This window comes from Nymphalis io, chromosome 2, assembly GCF_905147045.1.
Source record: "Nymphalis io chromosome 2, ilAglIoxx1.1, whole genome shotgun sequence".
NCBI lineage: Eukaryota > Metazoa > Arthropoda > Insecta > Lepidoptera > Nymphalidae > Nymphalis > Nymphalis io.
In genome coordinates this window covers 343,744-371,019 of record NC_065889.1, presented here as the reverse complement: position 1 = coordinate 371,019, position 27,276 = coordinate 343,744, and the positions used below count along the sequence as shown (strand labels likewise).

The 27,276-nt window shown below is 36.4% G+C and overlaps 2 protein-coding genes across 3 annotated transcripts in view; one reads left to right on the top strand and one right to left on the bottom strand.

The window, feature by feature from the left end:
* LOC126777942 (protein crumbs) overlaps window positions 1-23,490 on the bottom strand; it is a 39,486-nt gene extending 15,996 nt beyond the window's left edge. For both annotated transcript variants that reach the window (XM_050501262.1, XM_050501268.1), the window contains exons 1-12: window positions 23,245-23,490; window positions 8,317-8,481; window positions 4,023-4,234; window positions 3,164-3,353; window positions 2,791-2,887; window positions 2,538-2,689; window positions 2,355-2,474; window positions 2,149-2,274; window positions 1,397-1,539; window positions 1,120-1,330; window positions 807-878; window positions 603-731 (exon numbers count right to left, since the gene is read on the bottom strand). In XM_050501262.1, coding sequence (XP_050357219.1) covers window positions 603-731; window positions 807-878; window positions 1,120-1,330; window positions 1,397-1,539; window positions 2,149-2,274; window positions 2,355-2,474; window positions 2,538-2,689; window positions 2,791-2,887; window positions 3,164-3,353; window positions 4,023-4,234; window positions 8,317-8,481; window positions 23,245-23,296 — 1,669 coding nt within the window. In that variant the 5' untranslated portion in view covers window positions 23,297-23,490. The remainder of the gene's footprint in view (window positions 1-602; window positions 732-806; window positions 879-1,119; window positions 1,331-1,396; window positions 1,540-2,148; window positions 2,275-2,354; window positions 2,475-2,537; window positions 2,690-2,790; window positions 2,888-3,163; window positions 3,354-4,022; window positions 4,235-8,316; window positions 8,482-23,244) is intronic.
* A 795-nt stretch (window positions 23,491-24,285) lies between these two features.
* On the top strand, window positions 24,286-27,253 carry LOC126778146 (ubiquitin carboxyl-terminal hydrolase MINDY-3 homolog). Its single transcript, XM_050501565.1, has 2 exons — window positions 24,286-24,468; window positions 24,598-27,253. Exon 2 carries the CDS (start codon window positions 24,618-24,620, stop codon window positions 25,980-25,982), a length of 1,365 nt encoding a protein of 454 aa, XP_050357522.1. The 5' UTR covers window positions 24,286-24,468; window positions 24,598-24,617; the 3' UTR covers window positions 25,983-27,253.
* The last annotated feature ends 23 nt before the right edge of the window (window positions 27,254-27,276 follow it).

Genomic DNA, 27,276 nt, shown 5'->3' with positions numbered 1-27,276 from the left:
CTAACGCCATGACTCGAGCTATACACAAGTGGCAAACTGCGGGTGACAGGCGAGACGTCGTAATTATCTAGTTTAATATTAAAATGACATTTGTGTACAACTCTGCATAAAGCTCCACAGATTATAACAACACAGTGAGAGGTAACGAACCGATCCAATATTTTAAATAATAACATTGGTATCGGTGCAACCCGACCCAGACATAAGACATGAACAGTTGTACATATTATTCATGCACGAATATCAAGTAATCTTTTCATTGACGGTCCGCGGGCAGCTCCCATTGAGATGAGTACTGCTGCAAACATCTGGGACGGGCTCGACGCTATCTCTAACAAAAACTAAGACGACATATCATCCAGCATGGCGGAACACCTAAGACAGCGGCAGTCGGCAGGCACATTCAGCGGACTCGGCACTAGTTATGTACCTTAATACTAATCTTCTAATCCTAACTACGGCGGAAAGAGAATAACTGACGGTCACTGCGGGCGGCCGCCGCACCGCGCGCCACGCTCTACGGAAACGGAAGTCAGGTATTACATCAGGAGGGCCGACAGGGCGGTGGGGGGGGTCCACGTATGCGAAGGGGCTCCACGTACCCTTGTACCCGGGCGCGCAGGTGCAGTTGAAGTGGTCGGGCCCGCGCGCGCACGTGGCGCCGTTGAGGCAGACGCCCGCATCGCACGCCGCCTCCAGCGAGCTGCAGTTGGGGGCGGGGCCCGGCGCGCCTGCGGACACACTGCGCTTGTACTCGCACGCACACGCGCACACGCGCACGCCGGCGCGCGCCGCCGCGCACTTACCGTAGTAGCCCAGGTCGCACACGCACAGCACCTGCTTGGACACCATCACGCCGGCCACCATAGCGGGCATCCCTGAAGGAGATGTCCCTCGTGTAAACTAATTTATCGACAATTTTAATGTAGCTTCTCACAAAATAATATAATATCAATGTAGTAGCAAATTAATCTAAGATCATCATTTTAATTCTTATTGATCGGGAGACATTTATCCAGAAATACTTCAGATCTGAACGGGTGAAAGAAATTGTACATGACGATAATTTAGTTAGTGATTGTGCTTTAGACGCGGAATAATCTGAAACGTGTCGGGTACCGGCCCTGCAGTGCGAGCGCGGCGGACACTGCAGCTCGGCGCAGGCGGAGGGCGCGGGGGCCGCGGGGGCCGCGGCGGGCGCGGCGGGCGCGGCGGGCTCGCACAGCGGCGGCGCCAGGCCGCGCGCGCACACGCAGCGGAAGCCCGCGCCGCCGTTCTCCTCCACGCAGGCGCCGCCCACGCCGCACGGGCCCGACGCGCACGCCGACATCTGCGGGGGTGCGGGCGTTAGCGTCTGGGGGGCGCCGCGGCCGGGCGGGGGGCGGGGCGGCCCGACCTGGTGGCAGCGCTCGCCGGTGTAGCCGGGCAGGCAGGCGCACACGAAGCCCCCGTAGGTGTCGTAGCAGGCCCCGTGGCCGCACACGCCGCGCTCCTCCTCGCACTCGTTCACGTTTTGCTCGCAGCGCGCGCCGCCGAAGCCTGCGACCGGACACCGATATATATGTATATGATCTTAATAAAGTAACTTCACTCTTACTAGCGGGCAATCTTTAAAGTCTTGAACGTCGACGTGTGGTTGCATCACTCTCGGTCTTCTATCGGATACATTTCGGAGAATGTGCTCGGGAATTACACGAACTGATTCCTCCAGCCCCTTTTTACTATGGAACGGCCAGGCAAACGCGACCAAAGCGCCATAGGTACACAGTGAAAATTCCCCGCCTACGTACGAAGCGCTTTGAATCTGCATTCATCATTCGCACTGCGAAACTTTGGAATGCTTTGCCTGAGCCCGTATTTCCCGATAGGTACAATGTTGGTGTCTTCAAATCCAGAGTAAACAGGTTTCTTATAGGCAAGCGTGCTACATCTTAGACCGTGTCGATGCTTAACATCGGGCAAGTCAACGGTCAAACGCTGGCCTATTAATAGTAAAAAAAAAAAAAACTTCTATTTTTCTAGACCGATATCGACATAGATAGATAGATAGGAGATAATATAGCGTATAATCTGTTAGCCGCTGGACCAATGAGGCGACAGATGGGGCGAGACGGGTGAGTGATCGATCGCAGTACTACGGTACGCTACCGGTGCCGGTGCAGTCGCAGGTGTAGTTGTCGACGTCGTCGACGCAGCGGCCGCCGTGCAGACACGCGTCCGCGCCCGCAGACGAGCACTCGTCGATATCGATCTCGCAGTTACGACCCGTGTAACCTGCGGACAGCCCTCCCGTTAGTCTGCGCCCGGCTGGGTCGACACGGCAACGAGCAGAAGAGACGTCGCAGGCGACTAACCAGAGGGACAGTCACACACGTATTCGTCGGCGCCGGGCGGCACGCTGCAGCTGCCGTTGTTGCGGCACGGGCCCGCCACGCACTGCGGGTCCAGCGACTCCTCCAGCTCGCAGTAGGTGCCTGCACAGAGGGCGGGTTAGCGGGCGGGGGGCGGGCGTTGGGGGGGTGTCGGGCGGGCGGTACCGTGGTAGTGCGGCGGGCAGAGGCAGGCGTAGTCGCCGCGCGCGTCCTCGGCGCAGCGCGCGGCGTGGCGGCACGGGGCGGACGCGCACGGGTCGCCCGCGTCCACCTCGCAGTTGTTGCCCGTGTAGCGCGCCGTGCAGTGGCACTCGTATCTGGCGGGCGAGGTCGGGTGTCGGTAGTGTACGTTATCTGGTGTGTCGTGCCGTTAGAACTGATCTAATCAACATGTGACCGGAGTGAATAGTTTACGAACTTATCGTGTCTCGATATGCAGGTGCCGTGCCTCAGGCACGGTTCGTTGTAACAGTGATCTTTCGGCGGTATCCTCAAAACGTCTTTTCTATCTACACCTGAAATTGATTAAATATGTATTTACATTAGTTGTATACATTTTTCAAATCCTTTATATATTCTATCATTTTACATACTTTATTTTATGATTGTGAACTTGTTTGGTCGAATGAAAAAACACGCTTGATGTGAAAAAATTGCCCACAATTTATTGTATCTTATTATGAATTAAAAAAACCAAAATCATAGTGCCTTCGGATACTAGACGACAGCGTGTTCGGATAATATAGAAACGGTGGCCGATAGGTGAGTAATAATCAGAAAATGAAACTTACAGTCGTCAGTGGTGAGCGGGCAGTTTCCGAAGCGCACGGTGCTCTGCAGTACGTGCGCCGCGTGAAACTCCAGCTGTGGACCCTCGTGCACGCAACCGCTGAACAGGTTGCCCACCAGCACCACCGCCTCGCGCGCCTCCAACGCGCCCGGCGTCAGCAGCTCGGGATTCCACGTCACGTTCGATATCACCTGACAGGCATTTCATTGTGACACATTATATATATGCTGTGGTCTCAATTGTATAAAATGAGTATAGAAATCTGAGTACTCTTTGTTTTAGCAGCTAAATTATATGGACCAATATTAAGTGTTTAGGATTTTCCGTTAGGAAGTGTACCAGTAAAAACCCATAGTTTGGAGATTAACGTTTATACGCTGCCTCGGAAAATACATAAAGTCGTTTATCCTGCGTCTGAACTCTCTCCGCGAGTGCCAGATTGCCGTCCCATCGTATTATGGGAGTAAGAGAACAGAGTGCATCTGAATTTGCACGCACACTTGTATCTCATAATATCTCCTGTGTAGTTTGCTAGTCTCCGTTTAAAACTACAACCGGGACTGGATTCAGTCCAAACATCACGGTCTGGTAAAAATAATTAGTGATCAAAGGAAAACTCCATAGTATCAGTATCATGTTATTGTGCGATAATATTGTTATTCGGTAATACTTCGACTATATTGGGCAGATACGACCCCTGGGATGTGTTGGTAGATTAAATACTCGTTAGTGGTGATTGTGAATGATTTCTATAAATTACAAATCAAATCATCAAAATATGTTTGTCTTACAAGTATTTTAAAAATCGTCAACCGCTACAACATATATTTATTAGATTAAATATAAATACGTTACGTTACCTGTGTGTCTTTATCGACTTCTAGCAGTAGCGAGGGCGGGTTTGGTCTGTATCGGAGCGCGACCCAGTGCCAGCGGTTGTCCAAAGTCTCCTTGACGAGGCCAACCTCGCGGTGTGCCTGTCCCGGCCGAGCCCATGACACCACCACCTGCTCGTAAAGAGCTGTCACGTGCAGCGTGTAGCCCTCGTACCTCTGAGAGAACAACTCGCCGCCTGTCGCGAATACGAACATTACATCTAAACTGTTTCTTTAGACAAGGAATACAACATATCGATGATCGTTACGGAGACACGAAAGGACTATAACTAGGTTTAATAACTTTTAAATATAGTTTTGAACAAGAACTTTTATATATATTCTAGTATATAGATAGAATATATATAAAATATATATTTTATATATATTCTATCTATAGTCTATAATTATACTTGATTGCATACAAAAATAAATGAAGTCGCACAAAACCTGGGCTTAATGCTACTGCATTCCACAAGCCAGCCTCAATAACATAATAAAACAACAAATACAATACACGTTAAATATTATATTAGTTGTTTTTGTTTTATTTGTACAAATTAACCGATAGTATGTACCAAATTAAGAAAAAATTGAATATATCGATCACAGAAAGATAAAACATCTTGTTACAAGTTGAACTGGCAATAAAAGAGATAGTTCGTCGAACGGGTCTCAAGTGGATCGGAGGGGTCAACTAGCAGGCCGTCTTACATAATTCTCAGTGCGGAACTTGGGAGGTTAGATGCTCATCTGAATGCATACTATAATATGCATGCCTCACCAGACTGGGGTTTTGCGACAAATAAAAACATTAAAAAAATTAAGGGCTCTATAAGATCGAATAGTTATTCTACAAATAAATCTTGACGCGCAGACGCGGTCTCGGCGAGGAGTGTTTGTTTTTATACTCAATAAACGTATGTGATACATTATGTGATGACCGTCCAGCGGTGACACGCGGATAGATTATTCATGTCATAATAAAAAGCTATTGTTATACGTTCCCGCCGTTTATAGCACATTGTTAACCGATTCCAAAAAAATGGAGGATGTTCTCCATTCGATGTTTTTTTTCTATGTAATATTAAGTTATTTTGTTGTTGTGTCGATTTTTAGAAATAACTTATGTATTATTTATAAATATATTCATTCATGGTATTAAATTAAATTTAAGTGCAATAAATCATACTAAGTACTAATATTAAGAAATAGCTAATTTGAATTTATTATTTAAGCTAAATATTTCTATTATATATAAGAACGATCGATACATAAATAATAAAATACTTAAAATACCCTTGTTTGTTACTCTAAAAGTCTAACGGCCTTACTTATAAACGTTACTGCTGTTTAGATAAACACTGCTTTCTCTCTTTTTGTCATTATTGATTTGACATTTAAAAGAAAAAAAGACGTGGTATTTCTTAACTAATAAAAACCCACTAAACAACGATTGTGAGTAAAGCCGTAAATTAATAAATAATTAATAGTTACCAACTTAATGATTTTCAAGTATTATTTCGTGTAGTCAAGAAATGTAATACGTTATTCAGAATATAAATTCAATCATTAAGAGAAAAAAGTCGTTCAATCATGAGGGAAGAATAATGAACGCAACCAGACTTGCTCTACTACTTTTTTAAAGAGATTCCATATTTAACGACACAATATATGTTTACCTATATATACCAAAAACGGAATTGTCTCTTCTAATTTAATCATCATTAAAAAGAACACAAATATTATTTTTAGAACGAATACGATACACGTAATACGATACATGTTACTTTCGTAGAATGGAATCAGTAAGTTCCATAAATATGTAATGATTTCTGGGAGTGATGACCAGTTTTGAATTATATTCCGTTAGTCTCTTATCTCATAAATATTAATGTAAGCTGTTTTGTAAAAAGGGCTTAAACAACACTCGGAATCATTTCATTTTTCCTTTCCGAGGCTTCGACTTCTGACTTTATAGGCCGTGAGCGAGCGAAAACTGCATGAATCCCTAAATAAAATGAATCATTTTAGGCAGGCATCTGTTAATTAATAAAAAATAAAAAAATAAGCTTTGATTAATATAGACAGACATAAATAAAAAAAATCTAAGTTGTAAGCTTGCAATTTTTACAGACTAATGGTCCACGCGATCACCAGTTCGAAGGATCGTAAAATGAATTCAGTGCATCAATGTCCAATGATGTATCCTTCATAGAATACAGTGGGCGGCGGGATTGGTGTGGAGACAAAGCGCTTCGATACGCTTGCGATGATCAGCAATTCGCGGGCCAGCACGCGCGCGACACGAATATAAACAACGGGTAAACGGTTAGCTTCATATTTAAACACGTGTTGATGACCAAATCATGACTTTTATGGGCATATCACTGTAAATATTTGGACACCGACGTTTTTTATTAAATATTCGTACAACAATTATTATCATGTCCGGTCAGACTTATCATTTTTTAGAATATATCATTTCATAGGTAACATGATACTTTCATTGAATGTAGATCTTTTGTAGCATTAAAGTCACTTACAGTTGCGTGATGCGCAAGAGCGGGCTAAATGAAGAGAGACGCCTCGGGCGAGTAAAAAGTTATTATTACGATGATTGATTACGTCATAAAAATTCGTAATTACCGAACAAAAAAAGTGTTCAATGTTACTCGTTAAGAACGAAACGAAATCAAAATGAAATAACATTAAACAAACCGCTACAAAAATTCATTAAAAGACAATTAGGTAATTAATGAACACCAACCTAAGCCGTATTACCAATAAAGCTGTGGGAACACTTAATACGATAGCTTGAAAGAAAACCAAGAACGGAATTGAAGATACGTTCACGGATTGACCACATTGTCATACCGCTGTCAATACGGCAGAAATCAGCATTCGCATTTCCTTTAATGATATAATATACGTTTTAACTAGAAAAATATACTTTTATTACAAATTTTATAACATCATCTATATGACAATCTCACTTAAATATTACGTAATATTAGTGCATTTAATGTTCGATACGTAAAGTTGTTTTTTTAAAAAACAAATCGAATCATGTTAGACGTACAAAAACGAGATAGCTATAGATTTTCCAAACAAATTTTTAATCGCTTGACGTAACAAGAGGAAAAATTCGAAGATGATTTCGAATTGAGCAATTCGAATGTTCATATAATTCATGTTGTCTCCTTGAAATACTGAAGGACTAATGTAAGACATTGTTTGAATCAATATCTACAACACCACGTCATAGCAAATGTCCAATACATAACAAACAAATTTATTTCTTTAAAACGAACTTAAATGATTAACTATAAGGTAAAGGATAAATAGATGACAAGTTTGGAGAGATTAATGAAGTAGTAATATTATTTATTTAAATCGAAGTTTCTAGATGATTAAATATAAACGCATTGCGGTCAACGGACCATCTTTATAAGGAGATGTGGTCTAAATGGCGTGTCAAGGCGAACGATGCAAGCTAGAATGTCATCTATGTATGTACGTGCATATTCATTTAAACTCAAAGCATTCTTAACGAGCCGCGCCTGCGACATACAACATAGAAATAATATCATACGCTCTCTGTTATATGAGTATGATGAACTATCTTATATACGACGAACTTATTCAGGATATTAGCAATTATGAGAGTTTAGCGACCAGTCACAAAACTAACTTATGATTCAAATAAAAAGAGGATTATACATACAGCTTATGCTGTAACGTTTCTTTTAAATAAAACTCAAAGAAATAGTTAAATTACGAATATACATAATTATAAATACTTAGTTCCGTTTGGGCTTAGTGTAGGCGCGTCGTCGTGAGTACCGCCCACTAATTGTTCTATCGCCAAACAGCAATACTTTAATAGCCGTGTTCTGGTTCGAGCGGTGAATGGAGCCAGTGTTAATAAAGGTACAAGCGACATAAAACCCTACATCCGATGGCTGGAAGCGCATTGACGGTGTAGAACTGGTTATTATATTGTACAAGAGTTGACAACTTGCCGTCATGTTGCCAATTTGCTTTTCCCGCGAATCTCATTAAATTAATTTACAAACTTTGTTCGGAATGCACTCAGGTTGATTAAAAACGATTCAAAGTAGCCATGTCAGTTATGCCTTAGATATAAATCTAACATGACACAAAGTATTCGCTATATTTGATCATCTATATGAATTTTAGTTACGTTTAATTTCTTCATACTAATTGTAAAGGATCAAAATATCAATTAGAATGATTAGAACACAAATCGACTTACCGACACATGTCCGAAAGCTGAGTCCGACGAGCTGCTTCAGTGAGAAGGGCGCGGCGAGGCGTATGTAGGAGGAGCCGTTGAAGTAGGCCTCTGGTCTCTCGGACGGGCCAAGTGGACCCGTCGCGAAAATACCTGACGCTGTAATCAACAGGAGCGCGAGGCAACCTGGAAGAAAAACATTGTTTTAAACAATTTATTCTTCGTAAGACGAACAAAACTTCAAGTTGTAAAACGTCGATTTAAAGAGTAATTAAATAAAATGAACAGCCCGTAAGCCACTGCCACTCGTGAGCTAATGCAACCCCTTCCCTTAAAATTAAGGTCTAGAGATTACTCGCTGTTCCACGCACACATCACACAGCTCCAACTGTTAATGGACTGCAGGTGACGGATGAAATTCGTGGTGAAAACCTTCATCGTTAATCACAAGTACAGTACGAACATAAATTTAGCACATGAAGACGTTGTTGCTCTTCCAGATTTGAACCCGCGATATTCGTTTAAAGATAAGATGTGTACTACTCACACAGTCGTCTCGACTCGCCGCTACTTAAAATAAAAAATAAACTTTTAATTTGACTTATGACCTAGTTAAAGCGACTTGAATAAGATTTTTTCACACCATTATTAATGATTCCGAGTTTTTTGTTTAAACTAAAATATTCAAAGTAGTAAAATGTCACTTTGTTTAAAAGTGTTCAGTTCTTACTTCGTCAGTTGGACTAGCTGTTTTATATTTATATTAATGTAGAGTGTAAATAACTAAGAGAACACGTTTTATTTTACACAAAGTATATTTGCCTTAAACGCGAGCCTATACAATGCATTGAAAGCTATCATTGCGTATGTAAAAGTAAATGCTCATATGTTCGCCTACAAGTAACCATTTATTAATTTATACAAAACGTTAACATAATCGACGAGCCGGTTGGCGTGGTTGGTGGATACTTTTCTTTCGCGACGCAGGTCGTGGGTTCGATTCCCACCCAGGACAGACATTTGTGTTTAAAAACATGTCTGTGTGTCCTGAGTTTGGGTGTAATTATCTATATAAGTACATAATAACATATACGTAGTATATCAGTCGTCTGGTTTCCATAGTGCGAGCTCTACTTAGTTTGGGATCAGATGGCCGTGTGAGTGAGTGAGTAATGTCCCGGGATATTATTATTATTACTATAAATCTTATACAGTACCTACAATCAAGCCGACATATTATTACGTAATCAAATAAATAGTAGTGACTAAATTATTCCAACTTCACAGAGTTTGATTTTTTTGTTTTAGTGTAATATCGTGTGTAGTTAAATACATTTTAGTGTTTAACCAATGAACAGAGTTTGTCTTTTTGAACAAGTTTTAATAGAGCGAAATGCGAGTTTATTTAAAGCACAAATGAACGGTAACCCGCGATAGTTCCCTAGCCTACATTACGAAAGTTCTTTGACCGTGAGCACTATTAAAGTCTATCGAGCTATAGTAATAGACCTCGGTACAGGTTTTATAGCCAATATTAATAGTAGGTATTTGTACTCACTAACAAGAAATGTATAAACAAATAAAAAAATCCATTGAACTTTTTACTTTATTAACCGACCTAGTTTCGATCGATTCGATCACTAATTATTATCATTTATCAGAAGAATTATACCGACGGAGTTTTAAGTCCCAGTTCAGAACATTATTTTTGTCGCTTCGGTTTGTATTACCGTACCGTTAACCATCAAACTGACCATTATAACAGTCACTTGAATGTTCTAGCTGTTTCTATAGCTTTGCTTTTGTTTACATGTGTATAAATACTAGCGAAACAGAGTATAGCGTCGTATTAACGCGTGACGTAGCGAGCGCTGGCTGGCACCGGCTAATCGAGTTAGAATCGATTAGCCACGGAATCGATTCCGACCCAGTAGTGTTGGTTAATGAGATTTTTTCTGCATGTGGAAAGTGCGAAATGGGAAAGCTGGCGAAACTCGACAGACAACACGATATGGGAACCATACAGTTTCATGATGCGGAGATAGCATTGTTGCGATATCAAACTACTGTTTTCCATTGAGTCGATTCTACATCATATCATACTTCATTATTATGTAAAATTTACCTACGAGATAGGTCCCACGTCGGTTGTTTTGTTGTTAAAATTGTTGTTATTTTAAATAACGATTTTGTGAAAGTTTAAGTTCGGATATATAACATAAATAAAAGACAATAGAATACGATCTAAGCGGTCATACATCCTAAAAGCTGTGCACGAGTAATCACCAAATAAATTTGCATTCTGTTCTGCTAACACGAGGATCAATACTCATCAAATAAACAAGCAAACTATAAACGACGAAATCACTAGTTGTAATATTACAATGGAATCCACAAAACGGCAATGTGATTACGCAGTCTGCGCTGACCGAGCTAGCAATCAGCAAATTATACACAAATAACAATAAACCTTAATAACATATACATACGTCACATTACACATAATACAACATTACTAAATACTACTGACATTCGTGCGGCCGAGTTTGTGTGCAATCAAAACCACGATCGAAAATATTAGACATATCGAAACGAGTTTACAATTACAAGCCGATGGAAAGTCTCAAACAAATCGCATGAGATTTAAAATTGTGCATACAATGTTGCGTTACGAAACACTTTCGTAACTTTAATATTGATCTTACGTAGGGTTGACAACGAGCGAAAACATGATCAAGGATCATGATGTAGTTCCAATCGAACGATGTTAAAGTAGTAACATATTTTTCACCCAATATTACTAGCAGGAACGAGCAGAGTTGTTACGTCTGTTAGCCGACTCGACACAGGGTTAGTATTTCTTTGGCACAGTGTATACTAACTACATATTGGGACTTAGATGTTATGTCACGTGGACCTGTAGTTAAACTGGCTCACTCACCCGCCAAAGCGAAGTACAATAATACTAAGTGTTGTTGTTTCTCTACTAGACAGCTGACAGCCCCAGCTAACATTACCAATATTGTCGCTCTACATACGCGTACATAGGAGACGTGCTACTTTTAAACTAGTAGATATTTTAATGCCCCTAGAAACTTGTGAATAACATTTTACGTGTATTTTCTCAGAACTGTTTGTGATACAACAGGATCACAAAATCACGTCATATGTCCTGTTCAAGAAACACGTGACGAGGATTATATGAAAACATCTGTATAGTCCTGGAAAGAAAGACAGAGAAAGAAAAGACAAAAAAATTTTGGTCTCTAAGTGTAGTTCTAAGTTTTCGTCTCGGATTGAGCATTAATTGCCATATGCAAAAACACATTTTTGCGAACTTAAGAGTGCGTCGTACAACAAAATTAAATTTTGATGATTTCATCTAAAATGCTAAAGCGCTACCAATCTTAGGAACTAAATTTTTATACCCCTCGTGCCTATAATTTTTATTTACACTGGCTCACTCACCCAAATCGCTCTTACCGAAACATTATTGTTATTAGTATTACAGTTTCGAGATAAAATATCTTATGCTTTGCGAATGCTTGTCTGGGTACTACCCAGACAAGCATTCGCAAAACCCTACGACTAATAGAAAATTAAATATTTATTAATAAATACAGGGGACATAAATATTTATTGTAATACAAAATATTGAATACTATTGACAGGTCACAATTCCGTCAGGCCAGTCCACGGACGAGCACGTAGAGCAATGCAAGTCACGTTCCGCCATCTTTCCCACTTCCTTTTCCTCAACTCAACACATCTATACTATGATTATTATTATAACTGCATTTTTCAATTTTGTAGTTCATTTTAGAATAACTTTCAAGCTAAGTAAGTAATCGTTTAATGGTTGACGTAAGATACGATACCATTATCGGTTGTTTTTTTAATTACCGGTAGTTATATGTGTGTTTAGATCTATATGTATAATAGCATTCACCGAGTTGTGTATCACTCTGATTCTTTCGAGCTTTAAAGATTTAAAATACACTGAAAAGATGAACAAAATACAAATCCTCGCGCCGTCAATTAACGATGAAGATGTATATAATGAGGTGTAAAATAATAACAACATATAATCGACGTATTTACATATAAATATGATTATAACGAACGAGACAGCAAAACGATTTTCGCATTTTTCGTTTACATTATTAACTTTTTCACGAGGTCTAACGCGAACGTGTACAATGACCTTGACGTCTTCCCACATAAAAAAACCGCGTACCAACACAATAATATTACAGTTACTTCCTAAACTCCGAAGACAATATTTACATGACATCAACCTCATATGAGTTACAATTTTCTCTCGGCGAGATGAGATGAGACGGCCATTGCAATATGACCTTCAACGTGTGGAGATAAGAACGAGCGAGAGTCGCCATTGTTGTTCTTACAACAATGGATGATTACCGGCCTCGGAGTACCGCAAGTGGGACTTATTGGACTATTGCAGCGTTCGCCTCAACGCTGTCTGATGAACGGTTCAGATTGTTAACTGTAGCCGACGGCGGTTTCTAAGCTGTTTTATTGTTATTCGTATACTAAGCTATATTTACGGCTATAAAGATATTTCTGTATTCGTTATGCAGTTTAGTTGACCGTACAATAAAATATGCATACATACGTATTCTTGATATCATTTGTATTGTAGCCTTGCATCATCATAATTCTGTAAGAAATGAATCCCAAAACAATGACTATTATTGCAATCATTTAAATCCAAAATGTTTTATATAATGACGGAGTCAAATTAAACAAAGTCTAAAAGATTAAACATGAGTTTATCGTGACAGTGGGACAAAGAAATTCACAGCCGCTTCATCGCACAGGTATCGAAGTAATTTTACATGCCTAATATGTGCATATTTGTGGTTGCATCCGCTTCTCTTCCCTACCAGCGCAGGTCCTTACTAATTCTCGTTGTCCAAACGACATATTTAAATTCAAAATGTATCGACGGGTGACCACCATGATTTCATCAAAGGAACAAAATGTATGCATGGATATTTTTGTGACGATATTGTGATAAGTTGATCTAAACTTCCTGATTTCATTTTATTTTCAATTTATAGTTAAAAGCTAGTGTTGTATTATAAATGACTAAATAGGACTAACATTTAAATATCAATAAAAATTTAAATTAATAAAATTTGAAATTGAATCAACATAATTCAGTCTGTTATATTCGGCAAAAATTTTATACTTTTGACGTTGTTCAGAGAAGTAAAGTACTGGATTACATTTCCTCTATTTCCTTAAATAACTGTTGTGTTTGAGGTACGTGAGTATATTCAATTAAGATGTTTTGTCATTTTGAAAAGTTAAACAATTGCGAATTGTGAAGATACATATTAACGTATTCCTCATCTTTTCCTTGTCTAACAAATACCTGTCGAATACCGTCACACAAAAGTGTTTTATTGTCATTAAACACGAACTCCTAAAAAAACAATAAAAGCAGGAAATTCGTTAATTAACAAAGGCCTTATTTCCTAAAGTATTTAAAGCGAACATTTAAAAGCAATTTCTTTAGCATTCTCTCCATGGTTCATATTAATGATGTTTTATATAATAAATTAAAAAAAACCGCATTTATCGAAATGAAACGGTAAAGAAAAATATTATATAACATTCTATGTATATTTGATGGTTACATAAGATTATGAAGTTTCTTTAAGACATTAGATAACATCATAGTACTTTGTACACGACCGCCCAAAAAAAGAGTGTGGAGTAATAATGTGTAGAGTTCATCCATTCCACCATAACTTTAAACGTGTCGATGCTTTATATCAGGCAAGTCAGCGGTTAAACGCTATCTATATGAGTAAATTTAAAAAAACATGTTATAGTTTTTACTTTTTTGTTGTTGTTTTTTTTTAATTTTTGATCACCCCATAATTAGTTCACATTTTTAACAGTAAATTGTGTAACTTTCACCGTGTACTTAAGTATCAAATCCATAAAATACGCCTCGATTAAAATGTTACGAAGTATCTAGTGTTTATGTATACACGAAGCGGTCTCGCATAGCGGGCGTGGTGACGTCACGCAGGCCCTCGCCGGAGTTGACTCACACGCCGTTGCCTTGCTTCCCAAAACCTGCACTACCAGATGCGAGGCATGGTTGACTCAGGGGTTCACCGCCCATTCATACTATTTCTACGGTATTTTTCCGAGAAATTAATAAGTCAAGATTTGATGACGTCAAGAAGTTTAAAGTAGTAATAAATCTTAGGAATGTTCATACGAAACAATACATTCGAAAGTAGTCAGTACCTTCCATAACTTAACCTTTAGATTTTTTCAATGCCACGAGAGATTTTTCTGTGAAATTGTACAATTCATTCTGCTTATTTTCGTCCCAGTTAGCGGTAAACTTCTGGTCAAAGTAGAATGGCAACTATAAATCAAATGAACGGCCTTTACGGTTGTAGAAAATAAATAATCAAAGTGCAAGCGGACGAGCGCGACGAATGTGGCGATTTGACGGAGAGCGTCGGGCGAGCTTGCTGAGAGCCATGTCTTAACACCGCGCTAGGGCGAGGTAAATGATTACGTTCAAGTTAATTTTAACATTTAACAGGGTTATTTGATATCGGAATTAATTTGAGGAAACTAGCTAGATTCATGTGTCACACATTTCAAGTAATCACTTATACTTTGTAACCATTTCATCCACCTAGCTTTTTTTTATAGAATAGGAAGGCGGACGAGCATATGGGCCACCTGATGGTAAGTGGTCACCAACGCCCATAGACATTGGCATTGTAAGAAATGTTAACCATCGCTTACATCACCAATGCGCCACCATACTTGGGAACTAAGATGTTTTGTCCCTTGTGCCTGTAATTGCACTGGCTCACACACCCTTCAAACCGGAACACAACAATACCAAGTACAGCTGTTTTGCGGTAGAATATCTGATGAGTGGGTGGTACCTACCCAGACGAGCTTGCACAAAGCCCTACCACCAGTACAGTAACTAGTTTTTCATTGGTTAAACATTAATGGTTATGCATTATAAATAATAAGACCAAGTCGGCTCATGGCCCGAGATGCAAAATTATAAACCAACAAAGTGTGATCGTGATTAAAACCGAAAGTAATATAAAGCTTAAATTGTGCAAATAATGAGAGAATTTGTTGAAACAAATATTGTAACACAGTAATCTAAAAATATTCCTCGGAGTTTAATAAAATCTAGATACGAAACAATTGCTTTATTGTAAAATTTAATCACAACATCTCTGTTACATGAAATTACTTTCTGACGGTTTCCATACCTTTTACCACAATTTTATTGCAACCAGCCCCGCGTCTCTCGCCTTTGTCTCTGTGCGAGTGACACCTCTGACAACTCACCTGTCTAATCATTCAAAATTTTAAATCATCTATAATTACTATTACTACTTATTTGTTCCGATAAGAACATGATACTGTTTGGCAATAAAAACAGTTGCGTCCGCAGGTACTTAATTAAATATAATTATAATTTCCTATAATTTTTAACTAAATAGAAAAAGTGATTCAGTATTTAATTTGATATATTCATTAAGCTAATTATATAATGAGACTCGTTACATTGGCGGATGTTTTATTTGTGTTAATTTACGAAGTTAGTCAATTAATAAGTAACGATAGCAAGAAGTATAATATCGTAATATCGTGAGTAAAATTTATATAATTTATAAATCAATGAATAATATAATGTTTTCTTCTGAGCGGTTTTAGTGAATACGAGAAGATGAGCGTTACAGTTCAACATAAATACTGGAGTAACGGTCAAAAACGGTGCCGCTATCGTCGTTGTATCGTTGTACCTACTGCGATTACCTGTTGCAGAGTTTCATTTACAATCTAGACTTTAGCTGAATGAACGGACGATACTCTATTTAAACGATCGTCACTCAGGCCATTTCAAATAAAAATATAATTTTATTATCCTTATTGTAAAACACAATTTTTAAATTTGAAATTTCATAAAAACCGTTGAGTTACGCAGTTTCATCTCAAGTCTGAGGTATTTATTTTCCAACCGGTGGTAGAATTTTGACAGCTAAACGTTTTGCAACGCTTTTATGTCGACTAAAGATTTCGAATTTGACTTTCCCTAGTTCTTTTAAAACAGCACTAACTACATTAATTTTTACGTCAACATTTATAAAATTGTGTACCGTAACAGCCTGTGAATGTCCCACTGCTGGGCTAAAGGCCTCCTCTCCTCTTTTTTGAGGAGAAGGTTTGGAGCTTATTCCACCACGCTGCTCCAATGCGGGTTGGTAGAATTCACATGTGGCAGAATTTCAGTGAAATTAGACACATGCAGGTTTCCTCACGATGTTTATAGAACGTAAAATTTTGATAAATTTAGAGAATTGCAAGTCGCTGAGCGCTTGAATAATAGCGCTGTATAAAATGTGTACAGTCATCGTGTGCAGGAATTATTTTAAATTGAATACCGTGTGAATATACCGCAACGCGGTAGAAACTTGATAATTAACCCGCAGATTTGTTGCGATATCATCTCAGTGATGATGTACCGCGAATGAGAAAATATTAAACAAAAATATATGGTCTTCTAATACTGAGCTGAACCATACATAACTATACATCTAAAAGTGTTAGTATATTATTAAATTGCTGAATTATTCAAATTTCAAATTAATTTAACTACCTACTTAAATTTTTGTATAATAAAGGAAGCGGATTGAAATTTCTGCTCCCAATTATTATATTTTTGGAGTAATTTTTAATGATTTATTTTATAACATTAATCTCGTCTTATCTCTTTTTAAGTGTATTCTTAAATGCTTTTAGTAATGGACAATAAATTTTAATCATAATTCTCTGAATTTCTCAAGCGACAACTAAATACGTTCCACATTTGGAGTAGGTTAAGCTTCTAAGGCAATCGATACATTACTAACAGTATACAAAAAAAACACATTTTTTATTCAAAACTCAACACTGTCGTTATTCAAGTAAAGTCGTTAACTAATGACAAAGATAGTTTTGTTAAAGATATCTTTCACCGAAAACTTTTCAACTGTTTTTTTTAATTATTATTACAAAGTAAGTAGGCATGCTAGCTAATTGGCTACTTGATAGTAAGTGGCCACACATTACCCGTAGTCGCCACCATCCCTTACATCGCTAATGCACCACAAACCTTTGGAACCAAGATGTCATGTCCCTTATACCTGTAGTTAATTGGCTCACTCACCCTTCAAACCGGAACACAGCAATGAATAAATAAATATCAATACTATTTGAGTGTTTGGCGTTAGAATATGTTACGAGTGGGTGGTATCAACCAAAAAGAGGCCTGCAGTCTTATCACCAACTTATTCTATGAGTACATCATATATAACACATTACAACATGCACACGGACAGAACACAGTGATTAATCAAAAACATTAAATTGTATCTTCAGATTAACCAATCGTCCCCTATATATAAAGACCCCTATAATATAAGCCTAACTAAAACTTGTAGTATCGGTTGCATAGTACGAGCAACCTACAGGAAATGTTGTACTATACGTTACTAAACAAACTTAAACCCTATTAATTGAGCGAGAACTAACTGACGAAGAGTTCTGCCAAGCTTATCGAATTTTTAACTAAAGATACAGGCTGTGTCTTCGGATAAATACCATAGCTTATACAGATAAAACTGCTACGTCGTTCTCTATCTTAATGCTTTCCGATAATCATATCCGTCGATCGCCATCCTTTTTCAATATTCGCCCGTGACTGACTAATAGCAACGCTTTCTCACGGCTCAATGAAATCATATTACACGAGACAATTGCTGAATCAATGTTACGTAAGACGCATTGTGGTTCCGTTACTGTTATTAATAATAAAACAAGTACGATATACGTATACATGTTTAATATACCAAGTACTAACAAACATTATAAATTTGTATTAGATGACACGAATAGTTTGTCTTTGGTCATAACTAATTGTTTCTCAATCTTTAAACGAAATGCAAGTTTCACTTTAAGTTGAACGAATGCTGATAACAATTTCGCACGCTTGACATTTAAAGCTAAGATTCTTTATTGGAAACTTATAACTTATTAAGTTTCTTTTATATAAAACCTATTCTAAAGTACATAACCATACATACATACCATACATAATAAATAAATTTGTATAACAAAATATTAATGTAGACCAATCACAAGATTTTTTTTCAGTAGTTTTTATAATTTTTTACTATGGAATCCTGTTGAAATTTTAATGTACCTAATATTTCAAGATTTTTTTTGTTTCACTCGTATATTCATACTGTATATTTTATTAATTTACTTTAGGCAGACAACTTCTACAAAAGTATAAAAACAGCAATCTTTATTATTATTGTATTGTATAATGATTAAAAAATCCAACTGATTAATTATTTAGAAAAAAAAAAAGTTTATTTATAAGTTTATAAAATCATTATTTTTATATAATTGTGTTGAAACATAATGTAAAAGAATCACACCGTTTTATATTTCGAACACTTCTGCTCAAATGGACCCAGTAATAAAAGCAAGTCTTCAACTTTACAATAAAATGCACCGCTACTTTCCTATATATAAAACACAACGCATCCTACCAAAAAAAAAACTAAAATATTGAAGAAGTATTTTAAGTGGCGACCTACGCATTGCGCTAGCGAGCTCTGATTAGTACTAGTGCAAAAAAGTGCTGCAAAAACTAAAACTTCATATTTATTAATCCCATGACGAATGTGCAGCACTCCAACAAGCTAATTTTCTATACATTATGGCTTAAAGGACTTTTTAGTGTATTTGGAAGGGTACTTAAGTGCATTTTAAGATATCGTCAACTAGGTACTTCACGTGAAAAGCTGTAACTCACTTCAAGGTTGAATCAAAGATTAAACGAGACTCATTTCGTGAGAACAACGTTTTGTCTTTTAGACGCTGGAGACATAGTGAAGTGAAGGTTTAGAGACTTTTGGTTTTGGTACTTACCAAAAAGAAATACTAGTACAAAACAGTCCTTCATTTAAAAATGCGTGATTTGAATGAATAATTAAAATAATTTTCATGTTATTGTTTACAAAATTTCATTTATACTTATTTACGACTTCATACGTCGCAACGCATAACGATAACGAGAATTTTCTAACATTCAATTATTTACACATAATGATCGTTGTGGGGATAAATAATATAGTACGTATGAATGACATAATCTCACATTAACAGCTTATTTTATATTATATTATATAAAAATGGATGTTGGTACGTCCGTTTGAGATTACGCCGAGCTCTGCTAGTAATATTATATAATTTTATATAGATAGCCTGGACTCTTATGTTAGCCGACGCTCGGCAAACTCACTTCCACGTAGTTATCTCTTCCATCTCAACGTTTTAACTCATACTTGGGTTAGAGTTTACTATATGATCATCTGGATAGGTATTATGGAATTTATTTACAGGTTACCAATGTAATTCTACCGTCATACAATCACTTGTACATCTCCGTCAACTAATAAAGAGTCGGCCAATGTAATTACAGAAACGAAGAGTAATGGAAACTTTATCCAACGGATCCAGTACATGAGCAAAGACGATCCAATACTATTTTATTAGACACGTTGTCTACTAAAAGAAGAAATTATAATTGTACCAACAATAATTAATTGAAGTATCATAATATTCTTTAGTGTCGTAGCTACATATTTATCTAACGCGTCGGTAAAATCTTCCTACTCGTGTTAGGCCCAAGAACTGTTGATACAAAGTATGGTTAACAACATATATATTTAGTTACTATAGCTCGGTACTTTTCGTGTTTTGATCAATATTGTGAACACAACTATTACTGGGGACATCTGAACTTAAGTATGTACTGATCACATTAAATGTGTTTTCGCGCATCAAACTTGTGAAAATTAATAACTCAGCAGATAATGGGATATGCGAAAATAAAATCGAGTATAAGTCAGTACTCGATAACTTTGATCATCTCGCACTACATGCATCACTATTAGAAATATACTGTGCGAATCAAATTTAAACATAAAACGAAGCCCAACCCAATCAAATGTTACGAGGTTCTCTTTTAGATAAACGATTTTTCTCGGAGAGTTTCTAAAGCAATGACGTTCACTATCTGAAAAAAAAAACAGTATTTTAAAATGTCAGAGTAATTAAAATTAAAATGCTGTTATACTATTCAAAACTCGAGGCAAGCCATAATTGTGACAAGATGGTTAGGATTATTATGTAGGACTGTAGTTTAGTAACAATTCGTTGAATACGAATAGAATATCGGCCGCTGTGAAGCGACCGGCCATTGTCCTGTAATGTAACGAGGTGTGTCATTACCGAGCCGATAACGATTTCGGATATCGGCTTCGGACGAGATCGAGAACTGTGATCGAAACTGGAAATGTTCACAATGAATGTAATAACTCTTATTACGTGTACAATCACAACGAGATTATGGTTGACGGTCAAAGGTCATCTATATAAAAGTAGGAAAACTTATAAATGTCAGGTAAATGTATAAGATAAATGTACGAAGGATGGAGCGTCACACGTCACCGAGCGCGCACCGGCCCCTGCACGCCACCTGTCCACCTGCCCCTGCAAGTCTACCTTCAGACTATTGTCAACCTTAAATTCAATTATACAAAAACAAATACATCCACTATTGTTTGATTCCGACTTTTTAATGGTCGAATGCAACTCATGAAGCATTCATCCACCCTCTCGTATTACTCATAACGCGTGGCTAGAATAGTTTAATTTTATTTTATTCATTGCTTTTTTTTTTAAACATTTTCTACAATTAAATACACAGACAAGAAAGAGCCGACGTCATGCACTTCACGATTTAATAAAAATAGCAATAAAGTCTACATTCTAGCGCATTCGACACGTAATCAATTCGATGTTAAATAGTTATCTTATATATAAGAAAACCGATTATATACTGCTTTACATATTATAATGTGCTTTAAAGAATGACACTGTGAACTATTGATTTGAAATGTATTTGTACATAAGTATGCAAGTCTGTCCCGTTGCAGTAATATGGATGACAAATTGTTAATGAACGTCTATTAAATAATTTTAATCTACGAACAAAGACCACTTTCCAATGTCGAGCAACAATCGGCGTTAATCCCAAGTAACTGTTCAACAGGTAGACAATGATGCTTTCGTCTCAGACCTCTGAACTTAATCGTGTCACTTCACAAAACACGGGTTTTACTTATTACTTCGTACAGAGGCATAATTATTTTAAAATTCCTTCATAGATTTTATTGATGCCTCAGAAAATGTGTTATCAAAATGTCATGATGATTTGGTATAGTAGTTAAGGTGTGAAAATGTAACAAACAAACTCACTTTCGTATTGATAATATTGAGATGGTGATGCTTGTATTATACTAGATATATATGTATGATTATATAAATTAAATGATCAAATGCATTTACCTTAAATACCCTAAGTTCTTTACCTAATTTAAGCGAAGTTCATAGGTTACATGCTTACACGTCTTAAATATCTGTTTCTTTTTTGAATAATTAATGATATATTTTTAAGTTATAGAAAAATGTTTGGTTCTGTGTTTGTCTATGAAAGTTTTCATGAATATATTCGATTCAATTACAAATAATTATTTTATAATTTAACTGATTTAAATTAAATAATTATAAAAATAGTCTTATATATTTCTTTTGTTATTTAATATGTTATCTATATAAACAATAATTGAACATCACCTGTCTTTAGTGGTGCATGATCTGTCTGATATCATATAAACACTAAAAAATGCTAATAATAGGAACTTTTAAGCTAGTGTCATACAATATTGTACATATAATGATTTTATGTAACAGTATGGATGTTACTTCGTACATACATTAATATTGTTTGTCAACATTTATGTAAAATAATGAAATAAATATCCTGCACATACCTCATTATCTACAAGAGATTTAGTGATGATTAATCACAAAAAAAAAATTTTAGCAAACAAACTAAGAGTTTTGATTGAATTTGTGAATGATGAAATAAACTATAACCAAGTATGTTGTCCATTTTACACCATGTCCACTGTCATTGCATGTATTATATATATATCTTTACCTCCACATAAAGAATTTTTTTTCTAAAGCATTACTAAATAAAGTTGACAAAACACTTCTATTAATTAAATAACTTTGTAGTAATTAATGCTTTCAGCAAATTTACAGGCTAAATATTTGATGAAACTTATTTCAGCCATTCAACATTATTATTGATAGATAAATTTATATTATCTACTTGTATGAGGTTTTATGTGTTTACATGTTTTGTGATAATGTGACTCATCACGGCCAGTTAATGTTTTCATTATTTAATATAAAAATATATATATGTCACTCCTGGTGTAGGATGTTATAAAATGTTCATAATAATTACCTAAATATATTAAGTAACTAATTACATTTAAACCATCTACAAAATTAGAAGCAATATCAAATATATTATAATTTAAGTTGATTAGTTGAAATATCAACAACGAAAATATTTAAATCACTTTTGTACATAAATATATGTTTCAAATTTATTTTAGTATATATTTTCAATGTATAATTATTAAATAATTTATTTTCAATGTTCGATATTTAATATTATTTTATATAATATATATTTAATACATATTTACTTCCCAAAGTGGACTATAATTTTTTTATTACAATCCCCTTACATTTTAAATGCTATGTTTATAACAAATTTCTCTCAACTCATTTGAATATATTCCTTTCACGATTGTTCTAATTGTTGGGTGCATATCGCCACGGTTACGGGCAAGTTTTATTTTTGTATTTCTTAAGAACACTATATAAACGGCGATTAACGTTGGATTTCAAAAATAAGTAGTTTTACGTTAAAACACCAACCTGTGAAATTTAGCGCAGCGCGTCGCCTCCAAGCGCTGCTGTCCACCTTCATTATGTTGAAATAATCAACAGAACACAAACAAAACTAAATCATCAACAATAAATCAATAAAAATCAGTTAATAACTCATGTTTTACTATATTTAAAAGTAAAATTAGTAATTAAATTAACTAAAATCATGTAAAAAAATAAAGATATGTCACGAAAATAAAATCAAAAATGGACATCACCGTCCAACGTCCATGATTGCTTAGTTCATACTGGCGTTTTTGTTTCGAGTTTTTATAATCTGTACTGTTACATTGTTGCCATATTGTTTTTAATAACACCCAGGTTATATTATATCATTAGGTATCCATATTATTGAACTTTAGTATAGATAAGCGGACGAGCATATGGGCCACCTGATGGTAAGTGGTCACCAACGCCCATAGACCTTGGCATTGTAAGAAATGTTAACCATCGCTTACATCACCAATGCGCCACCAATCTTGAGAACTAAGATGTTATGTCCCTTGTGCCTGTAATTACACTGGCTAGCTTACCCTTCAAACCGGAACACAACAATACCAAGTACTGCTGTTTTGCGGTAGAATATCTGATGAGTGGGTGGTACCTACCCAGACGAGCTTGCACAAAACTCTACCACCAGTATTCACCGTTTACATCACCAATGCGCCATCAACCTTGGGAACTAAGATGTTATGTCCCTTGTGCCTGTAATTACACTGGCTCACTAACATAACAATACCAAGTACTGCTGTTTTGCAGTAAAATATCTGATGAGTGGGTAGTACCTAGCCAGACGAGCCTGCACAAAGCTCTACCACCAGTTTGTACCCAATCTATAAAACTTCACATTAAATAAATATAATTAACGAAAATAAATGTTCTTATGTTTTAAAAGTACTAAATTTTATTAAATAAGATACTCTTTATTTAATTGAAAATATAATTTTAAATATAAATTAATAATTCAATTAATAGTAAAGTTAGGAGAAAAGGAACGGAATGACATGAAAATAAATGTTGCTATTTTTCTTAAAAAATGGCAGCCTTTATGTCGTAAGCTTTTCTTTTCTTTTTTCTATATGAAAAGTTTTTAAATAAAGATTTGTGGATGATTTATAATGCCATTAACGGTGATTCAGATGGAGAAAATATTTTTCAAAAAAAATAAATAATTATCAAATGTTGAGAGTTACTATGACCTTCGTATTTCTAGTGAGTATTAACTAATAACTACGTGGTTATATTCTTTTTGTGTTTGCAGAATGGCTTTAATTCATTTTCTGTAAAGCCTATATGCTGGGTTTTATCTACATTTCGTAATCAATTGTGTGTAATTTTTAGGTGGCGTAGACTATGAACAAATGCTGAACGGTTCCAACGAGAACGATACTAGTAGCTCGAGTATAGCGATAGAAAATAAAGATAACATGAGCGCTGGTACGGCGACATTGGAGCGTGAGCTGTCCAGTACTAGACGACTGCTGTGGGGTGACAACGTAAAAGAGGACGTGTTTCGGCGTTGGGCGCAAGGTTTCCAGTTTAGCTCCGATGAGCCAAGTGCGCTTATTCAGCAAGAAGGTGGTCCGTGCGCTGCCATCGCGCCCGTTCAAGGTTTCCTTCTCAAGATCCTTTTGTCTGAGACACCTGGACATAGCCTTCAAGATTTGACGTCGGAGAAGTGTAATTCCTTGCTTGTTAGGGCTGTGTGTACGATATTAAGTCAGTGTCTAGCTTCTAAGTACAATGTTGCCGTATATCGAAAGAATGACACAGAGGCCGAGACGAGCACAGGTCTCAATGTTAGTGCTGAGGAACAGTCTTGTGATGCCATAGATCACTTTCATAGAAGAATGGAGGTGCACTCCTTTCAGACATTATCTGAAGTAGAAGCATTTTACACAAGGAACATTCGCATTTTGAAGGACAAATATGGTGTACTTCTGTTGTTATATAGTGTCATACTAAGCAAAGGAGTTAGTACTGTTGAGGCAGAACTTTCAGAGCTGTCTGATCCGCTCATACATTCGACATATGGATATGGTTCCCAAGGACTCATCAATCTAATGCTTACAGGTAGGGCAGTGGCACATGTCTGGGACCATGACCAAGTGGTGGGAGGGTTAAGATTACGTGGAATTGAGCGACAGAATGACATAGGTTTCCTAACTATTATGGAACACATGCAGTACTGTACGGTAGGTTCCTTTTACAAGAATCCTAAGCATCCTGTCTGGGTTTTGGCTTCAGAAACACATTTGACTGTATTATTCTCTTTTGAAAGAAGACTAGCAGCCCCCGAAACAGTTGGTGAATCTGCTGAACGCATTTTTAGATCATTTGATCCAGAAGGAAACAATTTTATTCCATCGGCAGCTTTACAAGATGTCCTATGTGCTGCTGATTTGGTTAGTGAACCAGAATATGTGGAATTGATGAGACGGAAACTAGATTCTGAAAACTTAGGAATAATTTTATTGAGTGCATTCATGGACGAATTCTTTCCTGGTTGTGAGCGTGGTGCACCTGATACTTTCACACTACACCACTATAACGGGCTGTCCCGCAGTAATCCAGGAGGCAGAGTGGTTTACCGCACTGGTCGTGCAGCACTGCTAGAGTGTCCAATGCGAGCTGCAACTACTGATCCCATGTTGACATGCTTGCAAACCAAATGGCCCAGTATTGACGTGGTTTGGGATGAAGGTCAATCACCCTCTCTTAATTAGCACACACTACATACTGTGCTCAGAACTTATACTGTGACCGAGTGAGGAGAGTTAACATAAAATGTATCTTAAAATATGTTGCAGAAAATTCCATTACTTTATGTATTAATTTATGTATAGAAATTGTATTGAATAATTTCAAGGCCTCTGCAGATAACATACATTGTCATGGTCAGCTATTTTTCATAAATTTGATAATATTTAAACATGGAATAAGTAATTGCTATCTTTGTGATGTTCCATTAGGTTTAGTTGCACATGCACAACGATAATAATAGGACCATCCAAAAGCAAGTCAAAACACCCCAAAGTCCAAAGTAGCGAGCTTTTGAGGTCGTAAAGTTTTTAATTGTATTTTATTTAAGAGCTGTGATCCGGATCGTGTTTCACATCTTCCTCCTTAAAAATTTAAAACTATTGTTAATAATTTTTAGTAACTAAAAGCAATTTAAAAGCCAAATTATAAATAGCTCTTTGTTTAGAAATAACACATGTTAAAGGTCTATGTTTCAATTACTTGTTTGATTACAAATATTTATTTCTATGTTTTGTGTTACATATCTAAACTTTAATGATGAAATTATAACCTAGAGTAATGTTCTAAAACTTCTTTTCATGTCTATTACTTTCATTGGTACTTTTACTGCACTTAGTTCGTTTTTTGCACAAAACATTGTCTCTAATAACTCCTCCGCTAATATCTTATATGCCAGCTGCATTACATTATTTGATAAAGTATTGAAATGTACCCAAATATGTATGGCACTTTTTATGTTTTATTAATTTTGATTTTTATATAGAATATTATTAAATACTGAGTAATGCAAATGTTTTTTAAGACTACTGTATTCAAATTAAAACATTTCAACATAGTCTTGATAATTTTACCATAATAATGGTATTCAGATTTTTCAGTTTAGAATATCATGATTTCGAATTCTTAAAATGTCTGTATATTACTTTTTAGTACAAATATTCTTTATCAGATTCATGTCAAATAGCTGTGCACATGTATAACAAAGATTATATTGGAAAGATAATTTTCAGTTAGTCGTAAATAATAGTGGAACATGCTTTTTTAATTACAGCCTGCGTTTTATTTTAATGATGATGCATAAATCTTTAATAGAAATGTTTTATATTGACTATTCAGTCAAATTAGGTATATGAGACGACGGTATAGTTGTCTGTGGCAACATTTCAATCAAAATTAATTGATAAACTATTTTGATGAAAATTTTTATTGTTTTTATTAATAAATTGGAAATATCTCTGCTGTTTCATATTTTAAAAA

What these genes read in the sequence shown, in the direction of transcription:
- LOC126778146 (XM_050501565.1), top strand. Translation starts at nt 24,618, where the DNA reads ATGCTGAACGGTTCCAACGAGAACGATACTAGTAGCTCGAGTATAGCG.